The 9537-nt window shown below is 43.4% G+C and overlaps 1 protein-coding gene across 1 annotated transcript; it reads left to right on the top strand.

The window, feature by feature from the left end:
• The first annotated feature begins 3185 nt into the window (after nucleotides 1-3185).
• Nucleotides 3186-8974, top strand: LOC116044697 (L-rhamnose-binding lectin CSL3-like). The gene is made up of 8 exons (XM_035998734.1): nucleotides 3186-3395; nucleotides 3645-3695; nucleotides 3831-3969; nucleotides 4277-4392; nucleotides 4523-4573; nucleotides 4943-5066; nucleotides 8472-8586; nucleotides 8689-8974. The coding sequence occupies exons 1-7, from the start codon at nucleotides 3290-3292 to the stop codon at nucleotides 8581-8583; spliced, it is 699 nt and encodes a 232-aa protein (XP_035854627.1). The 5' UTR covers nucleotides 3186-3289; the 3' UTR covers nucleotides 8584-8586; nucleotides 8689-8974.
• Nucleotides 8975-9537: the final 563 nt, after the last annotated feature.

Below are 9537 nucleotides of genomic sequence, written 5' to 3'. Positions count from 1 at the left end.
AGGTTGTACTGGAAATGAGCCCCCTGAAAAGAGAAACGCAGGAATTTCCTGTGTTTGGGGATAATTTGGATGTGAAAGTATGAGTCTTTCAAATCCACAGATGTGAACCACTCATGAGGGCGCACACATTCCAGTACGTGCCTGACCGTCAGCATGTGAAAAGGGTGTTCAGATGTACCAGTTGAAGTGGGACAGGTCGAGGATGGGACGCATCCCGCCACAGTTTGCAGATTATCTGTTTATTTGCCTGATAAATCGATAAAGTTAATGAATTAAAAAGTGCGCTACTTTGGGTCGGCTACAGCTGTGTCTGTCCCTCTGCTTCGGTTTCACTCACCACTGAGTCTGACTTAATGTCCCGCCACAACACTATCTGACCATCTGTTACTGGGTATTATGTTGAAAGTTTCTCATTTATTAAATAATTGCTTAAATCATCTAAACAAAGTTGTGTGTTGGATTTTGTAACATTCCAAAATCTTAATTTTCTCTGTAAATGCATATCGGTTCCAAATATCGGTTTTATTAACTACTAATAATTGGTATCTGCCTTGATCGGCCGATCCCTCCAATAAATATGCTTAAAACATTTGTTGAACTGGTTTATTTGTAGTGTTCTTATAAAAAAGAAACTTTCATTCAGATTTTTCTTCTATAACTTCCATGTTATATTTCTTTCTTTATGAATTCTTGTTTTAGTTACATATGTTTATGAACTTTGTTACATCTAGCCATTCCAGTTATTCTATGAATTGTGATATTGGTATAAATAAATATGATCACAAACTTGCAAATGTAAATGCGCTTACATACACTTAGATAAGTGTATTTTCACCTAAATCCAGAATGAATACAGTTTATTTTCTTTCACAAAGCAAAATAAGAGTGCATTCTTCAGTATCAAGGGTCTCATTCAAAGCACAAGTAAAAATTCACTATCTTCCATTCATCATTCAAAAAACAATTGTAATTTGTTCTTCAAAAACATAGAAGTTGCATAGCTGGACCTGTAGGAAACCACCTAATATTACATTTTCATTAGGCTTTTTTTGAAAATATTAGTTTTAAATTTGGTTAGTAATTTATTTTTTTATAAATTACATGAATTAGGATGCTCCCAAGCAAAACGTTTCCTGAAGAAGAGCTTGCATGCGACTGTGTAAGATTATAAAGAATAATATCAGCTGATACCAAGATCTGTCATTAGTATTAAGAGAGCTGAAATGTAATTATCAGTATTTGGTTATGCAAGTTTGCACAAAGTGTTCAAATTTGTCAGTAGAAAGCTGTTAAACCCTGAGGTGTGCTAAAATTGGGCAAAGACAAAGATTAATATCCTAAAGACACTGCACTGCATAGCCAAATGCCATCTAGTTATATTAAGTAAATGTCATGAGTTTGTTTTTCTGAATTTATTTAAACTTCACAGAATGAATACAGCATTTCTACAAGTCATCATGTATCTCTATATAACACACTGAGCGATCATGTTTCTTTTTTAAACGATAGGCAGGTGTGAAAAAATGCTGTAAACTAAGAATGCTTTTAAAAATATAACTAATAATAGTTTTCTTTTTATCAATTCACAAAATGCAAAAAGAGAAAACAAAAGGAAAATCGAAATTAAATCAATATTTGGTGGTACTACCCTTTGCCTTCAAAACAGCAGATATTTTTTTTGGTGGGGTGCATTTTTTAGGCCTTTATTTTGACAGGACAGCTGAAGACATGAAAGGGGAGAGAGAGGGGGAACGACATGCAGCAAAGGGCCGCTGGTCGGAATCAAACCTGCGGCTGCAGCGCCAGGGACTAAACCTCTTTATATGGGCGCCCTCTCTACCAACTGAGCTTCCCGGGCGCCCACAGCATCGATTCTTATTGATACACTTGCACAAAGTCAGGGGTTTTGTAGGATTATAGTCAGGTGTATGATCAACCAATTATACCAAACAGGTGCTAATGATCATCAATTTCACATGTAGGTTGAAAACACAATCATTAACTGAAACAGAAAGAGCTGTGTAGGAGGCCTAAAACTGGCCGAGGAACAGCCAAACTCTGCTACCAAGGTGAGGTTGTGGAAGGCTTAGGGCCGCCTTACGCAGTTGTCAATTTCCCGTCCAGCACCCACGTCGTTTAAATAGCAAATGCACCTGCGTCCATCTGTGTGCCCATGGGCGTAGGGCTGGGCTCAATATTATATCGATATCGTGATTTGAGACTAGATATCATCTTAGATTTTGGATATCGCAAAATTGTAATATATTAAGTGTGGTCTTTTCCTGGTTTTGAAGGCTGCATTAGAGTAAAGTGATGTCATTTTCTGAACTCAACAGACTGTTCTAGCTGTTCTATTCTTTGCCTTTACCCACTTGGTCATTAAATCAACATTTCTGATGATTATCAAAAATCTCATTGTGTAAATAATATTTTGTTGAAGCACCAATTGCCAATCCTACAATATCGTCGCAACATCGACCTAAAGGTATTCTTCATTCTCCATATCGTCCAGCCCTAGTGTGCTGGTGATCGCGCGATGAACACTGATGCTTTTATGTATTACACTGACACCCCTCTGAGGGAACGGGCCCCCCAATGTGGAGCTGAGGTAATGGATAACTGAATTTGAAAGGACTCTCCCAGACTTTATCCTGCTTATGGCAGGTTTGACTTTGAGGAGCTGTGGCGACAAGTCCTCCAGCCACAGAAGACTCCAGTTCATATGAATTTAAAATCAGTTATCCAAGTACGAGGAATACAGCCAAAATGCTGGACCTCACTGTTTTTGATAGTATTCTTCTTCTGCCTTAAAACTGTCTCGTAAAACATCCATCCATCTTCCATCCATCTTCTTCCGCTTATCCGGTAGCGGGTCGCGGGGGTAGCAGCTCCAGCAGGGGACCCCAAACTTCCCTTTCCCGAGCCACATTAACCAGCTCCGACTGGGGGATCCCGAGGCGTTCCCAGGCCAGGTTGGAGATATAATCCCTCCACCTAGTCCTGGGTCTTCCATAATAATCATAATTCAAATTCTGTATTGTATTTACTGTACTGTACTGTGTACACGCCCAGGGCTGTTTACCGTAGGTTTTCAGGGCGCTCCTATTTAAGGATGTCTGTGTTTGCATATAAAACAAATAAAGAAATTGTATAAAAAGCTGAGTTCTGCTGTGTAATCATCACTTGCTACGACTGACAAGATGCTTTTCACAAGATTAACAATCATCGCCTGTGAGTATACCACCTGTTCTGTTGTCTTTAATGGTCATTAACAGAGTGTTACTTGAAAATGGGACCACATTATGTTATGTTGTCATTTAAAGGATCAATTCTATTTTTTTCCCATGTTTTGTATCTTTCAGTCGTGGCTGCAACTTGGTGTTGGACCTCTGATGGTAAATTATTACAATTTATATGATCCTCTGATTTCCTTCCTTGATTTATGTTTGTTTGTGCCAGTAAATGTTTTTATTCTGTAAACTACCATTCGTAAACCCGAAGAAACTAAACGATCCAGTAATTCTCCTGTCAATCATATCACAACCCTTCAAATATTCCTTGCAAACGCCATCCATGTTGGGAACCTCTACTCTATACAGTAGGTGTGATCAATTGATAATTACTTACACAATGTTTTGCTGCAGGACAACTCTATGATGTGGCATGTCCTGGTGAATACAGCCAGCTGCAATGTCGTAAGTATTCTATCCATTTACTCTCGCCACCTTCTTTACCATCAGGCTTCAGCTCCATTCTTTCCCTTTCACCCATTGTCACCCAATCACCCATTGCTAATATTTTGCTTCATGATCCATGTTGTGTATGATCAGCTGAAGGACACGTGATCGAAGTGCTGTCAGTGCAGCATGGTGTGAAGAGCTCTGCTGACTGCACTGCCAGAAGCCAGCCCGCCGTGGTCTCAGACAAGCAGTGCATACACAAAGACATGCTAGGATGGATCAAGTTCATGTAAGACTTGTTTTTTTTTTTAACTTATATTTACTTTCTAAACATAGTTCTTCACTTACCAAGGGTACTGTACCTTTTACAAGGACAGGACAGCTGGGTTTATTTAAAACAAAAAAACATAAGTAGAGAAGTCAAAATAATGAATACAAATGCATATTGCAGAACTGTGTTTGTTCTTCTTCCCTGCCCCATCAATCATCTCATGAGCCCTCATATTTATCTTGTGACATTAATTGTTCAGACATTTGCTTGCACATAAAATAATCTTGACTGTGCAATATTTTGATCTTTTCTAATATTTCTATAGCTGTGACAAACTGGAACATTGCCGCCTGCCCGGACCCAATAAGGAGATGTTTGTGTGCGAATATTCAGAAGATACCTTTGTTCAGATCACCTACAAATGTAACAAGAAAAGTGCTGGTGAGTATTTTAAAGCACTGCAGAGGCTAAATGTAACAGCAGCATAATTCTGCAGATATCATTGAAGATGTTAGGATGATTTTAGGATTTGCAAGCTAAAACCTGACCTTATCTCCTGATGTTTTTACAGATGTGCGTACCACTGTTGTATGTGAAGATCAAGCTGCAGTGATAAAGTGTGGTAAGAATGCGTCTACAATTCTGGCTGCATGAATATCTTTGTTTATTTAAAAAAATAATCTCCATGATGTTTTTTTAAATAAATATAGTCATACTTAAATATTATTATTATTTATTATTATATAATGATTCAACAAATAACCGGAAAAAGGCTGGAATATAATTGATAATAATGGGTTTAGTGAAGAAATGCTTAAGACAGTCCCAACCAAAAATTGGGCATTACAAGAAGAAGGGTGTATGGGTGTAGATTGCATAAATTTTTTTTTTAATGTTAATTCATTGTATGTCTAATGAGGTTTCTATTTAGCTTAAGTCCGTCTTGTCTGTGTTAAGATACATTTTGTCTTCATCTCTCTTCCACCCTCAGAAACAGGAGTTCTTAACATCGTGAAGGCCAATTTTGGGCGTTTGGACATGAACACCTGCACCGACACTCCTTCGGACAAAACCTTCTGTGCAAGTTACACAGCTGCGGGAAGCTTGAAATCTATGTGTGTATTGGTTCTGAAGACAACAGACTTGAGTGGAGGCAGAGGGAATGTGCTATTTGTTCTAAATTGTTGTTTTTCTTGAATATTATTTTTAGATATTACTATTTGTGCTATATAATAATAATAATAATAATAATAATAATAATAATAATAATAATAAACAGATGTTTAACAGATGTCAACCCATGGGCCCACCACCTGTGGGAGGAACCGCTGGGGTCGGGTGCGCTGCCACATGGGTGGCAGTGAAGGTCAGGGGCCTCGACGGACCAGACCCGGGCAGCAGACGCTGGCTCTGGGGACGTGGAACGTCACCTCTCTGTGGGGGAAGGAACCGGAACTTGTGCGGGAGGTGGAGCGCTACCAGTTGGATCTGGTGGGGCTTACCTCTACGCACAGTCTCGGTTCTGGAACCATACTCCTGGATAGGGGTTGGACTCTTTTCTTCTCCGGAGTTGCCCAGGGTGTGAGGCGCCGGGCGGGTGTGGGGATACTCACAAGCCCCCGGCTGAGCGCCGCTACGTTGGAGTTTTACCCCGGTGGACGAGAGGGTCGCCTCCCTACGCCTGCGGGTTGTGGGGGGGGAAACTCTGACTGTTGTTTGTGCGTATGCACCAAACAAGAGCTCGGAGTATTCGGCCTTCTTGGAGACCTTGAATGGAGTCCTGTATGGGGCTCCAGTAGGGGACTCCATAGTTCTGCTGGGGGACTTCAACGCGCACGTGGGCAATGATGGAGACACATGGAGAGGCGTGATTGGGAGGAACGGCCTCCCTGATCTAAACCAGAGTGGTTGTTTGTTGTTGGACTTCTGTGCTAGTCATGGATTGTCTATAACGAACACCATGTTCGAACATAGGGATGCTCATAAGTGTACTTGGTACCAGAGCACCCTAGGCCAAAGGTCAATGATCGATTTTATAATCGTTTCATCTGATCTGAGGCCGTATGTTTTGGACACTCGGGTGAAGAGAGGGGCAGAGCTGTCAACTGATCACCATCTGGTGGTGAGTTGGGTCAGAGGGTGGGGGAAGACTCTGGACAGACCTGGTAAACCCAAACGGGTAGTGCGGGTGAACTGGGAACGTCTGGAGGAGGCCCCTGTCCGACAGACTTTCAACTCACACCTCCGGCGGAGCTTTTCGTGCATCCCTGTGGAGGCTGGGGGCATTGAACCCGAGTGGACAACGTTCAAAGTTTCCATTGCTGAAGCTGCGGCGGGGAGCTGTGGTCTTAGGGTCTTAGGTGCCTCAAGGGGCGGCAACCCACGAACACCGTGGTGGACACCGGTGGTCAGGGAAGCCGTCCGACTGAAGAAGGAGTCTTTCTGGGATATGTTATCCCAGGGGACTCCGGAGAAAGTTGCAAGGTACCGAAGGGCCCGAAGGGCTGCAGCCTCTGCCGTGAAAGAGGCAAAGCAGCGGGTGTGGGAGAAGTTCGGAGAAGACATGGAGAAGGACTTTCGGTCGGCACCAAGGTGCTTCTGGAAAACCGTTCGCCACCTCAGGAGGGGAAAGCGGGGAACCATCCAAGCTGTGTACAGTAAGGATGGGACGCTGCTGACCTCAACTGAGGAGGTAATAGGGCGGTGGAAGGAGCACTTTGAGGAACTCCTAAATCCGACTAATACGCCCTCTATGGTAGAGGCAGAGCTGGAGGATGATGGGGGATTGTCGTCAATTTCCCTGGTGGAAGTTGCTGAGGTAGTTAAACAACTCCACAGTGGCAAAGCCCCAGGGATTGATGAGATCCGTCCAGAAATGCTTAAAGCTCTGGGTGTGGAGGGGTTGTCTTGGTTGACACGCCTCTTCAACATTGCATGGAAGTCTGGGACGGTGCCTAAGGAGTGGCAGACCGGGGTGGTGGTTCCCCTTTTCAAAAAGGGGGACCAGAGGGTGTGTGCCAATTACAGGGGTATCACACTTCTCAGCCTCCCCGGTAAAGTCTACTCCAAGGTGCTGGAAAGGAGGGTTCGGTCGATAGTCGAACCTCAGGTTGAAGAGGAACAATGCGGATTCCGTCCTGGTCGTGGAACAACGGACCAGATCTTTACTCTCGCAAGGATCCTGGAGGGAGCCTGGGAGTATGCCCAACCGGTCTACATGTGCTTTGTGGATCTGGAGAAGGCGTATGACCGGGTCCCCCGGGAGACACTGTGGGAGGTGCTGCGGGAGTATGGGGTGAGGGGGTCCCTTCTCAGGGCCATCCAATCTCTGTACGACCAAAGCGAGAGCTGTGTCCGGGTTCTCGGCAGTAAGTCGGACTCGTTTCAAGTGAGAGTTGGCCTCCGCCAGGGCTGCGCTTTGTCACCAATCCTGTTTGTAGTATTTATGGCCAGGATATCGAGGCGTAGTCGGGGTGGAGAGGGGTTGCAGTTTGGTGAGCTGGGGATCTCATCGCTGCTTTTTGCAGATGATGTGGTCCTGATGGCATCGTCGGCCTGTGACCTTCAGCACTCACTGGATCGGTTCGCAGCCGAGTGTGAAGCGGCTGGGATGAGGATCAGCACCTCTAAATCTGAGGCCATGGTTCTCAGCAGGAAACCGATGGAGTGCCTTCTCCAGGTAGGGAATGAGTCTTTACCCCAAGTGAAGGAGTTCAAGTACCTTGGAGTCTTGTTCGTGAGTGAGGGAACAATGGAGCGGGAGATTGGTCGGAGAATCGGCGCAGCGGGTGCGGTATTACACTCAATTTATCGCACCGTTGTGACGAAAAGAGAGCTGAGCCAGAAGGCAAAGCTCTCAATCTACCGGTCAGTTTTCGTTCCTACCCTCACCTATGGTCATGAAGGCTGGGTCATGACCGAAAGAACGAGATCCAGGGTACAAGCGGCCGAAATGGGTTTCCTCAGGAGGGTGGCTGGCGTCTCCCTTAGAGATAGGGTGAGAAGCTCAGTCATCCGTGAGGAGCTCGGAGTAGAGCCGCTGCTCCTTCGCGTCGAAAGGAGCCAGTTGAGGTGGTTCGGGCATCTGGTAAGGATGCCCCCTGGGCGCCTCCCTAGGGAGGTTTTCCAGGCACGTCCAGCTGGGAGGAGGCCTCGGGGAAGACCCAGGACTAGGTGGAGGGATTATATCTCCAACCTGGCCTGGGAACGCCTCGGGATCCCCCAGTCGGAGCTGGTTAATGTGGCTCGGGAAAGGGAAGTTTGGGGTCCCCTGCTGGAGCTGCTACCCCCGCGACCCGTTACCGGATAAGCGGAAGAAGATGATGATGATGATGATGATGATAAACAGATGTAGTAAATGTGTATAGTAATAATACTGGTAGTATAAATGGCTGGTCATATTTTTTTTTTCCAATGCAGAATAGGCCTACATTTACAAATTGGTTGGGTTTTTGGGTTATTATACATATATATACAATGTACATTAATGACCCTTGCTTTTCTTTTGAATTTACCCTCAGGTGTAACGGCAAACAATCATGCAATGTTACCGCCAACGCTGCCACTCTGGGACATCCTGTTTACTGCGATGCTCTTCCCCACTACCTTACTGTGGATTATGTTTGTCAGTGATTGGTAAGCTTAATAATAAACACATGTACTGTACTGTGCACGGTTTTGGTAACAGTTGAAGCGTTAAACGTGTCATACCTGATGATGTTTTCCTGTCACCTTTAGGAGATTTGCATCTGACAACAGCGTCCCAGGGAGGAGTGGTGACGTCATAATTGATGTCATCTAGGGCTGCAACTAACAATTGTTTTCATGACTATTGTTTTGATTAATCGATTGGTTGTCTGGTCTATAAAATGAAGGAAAATGGTGAAAAACGTCAATCCGTGTTTCCCCAAAGTCCAGTGTACGTCCGCAAGTCTTGTTTTGTCCACAACTCAAAGATATTCAGTTGACTGTCATAGAGGAGAGACAAAACTAGAAAATAGTCATATTTGAGAAGCTGGAATCAGAGAATTTGTACTTTTTTTTAACATAAAAGATTACTCAAACTGATCTAATCAATTATCAAAATATTTGGCGATTCATTTAATGGTCGACAACTAATCGATTCATCCTTGCAGCTCTAATTTCATCCAATTTATCCATTGGTTTTATCCAAATGCATATCAAAAACAATGTGATGAGATGAATTATTAAAAGAGTGCAACTAATGATTGTGTTTGTCTTTTTTTCACATCTGCACCAGTAAAATCTATTCTATGTACGAGTGAAAGTCAGTTCTGCTGTTAATTTAAAAATATTTTTCTCCCTGTGATACCAAATGGGGGATGTAAATATGAAAATGTTCAACCTATTCACTTATTTACCATGGTTTTCTTAGAGCCTGAATTCTTTACCCATTAAACTGCAGGAAGTAGCCTGTCCTCAACCAAGAATAGCACCTGACTTTTCCTTTTTATTATGTTACTTACATTAATAGGTGTGTCAAGACGATTTAACGCTACAGTAAATGTTTCAATGTTGAAGAAATTATAAGCAACAGATGTAGTATTGATCAAGGTTTCCTTCACT

The sequence above is a fragment of the Sander lucioperca genome, chromosome 24 (assembly GCF_008315115.2).
Source record: "Sander lucioperca isolate FBNREF2018 chromosome 24, SLUC_FBN_1.2, whole genome shotgun sequence".
NCBI classification, from domain to species: domain Eukaryota; kingdom Metazoa; phylum Chordata; class Actinopteri; order Perciformes; family Percidae; genus Sander; species Sander lucioperca.
The sequence above is the reverse complement of the archived record's forward strand: the minus strand, read 5'-3'. Positions and strand labels throughout refer to the sequence as shown.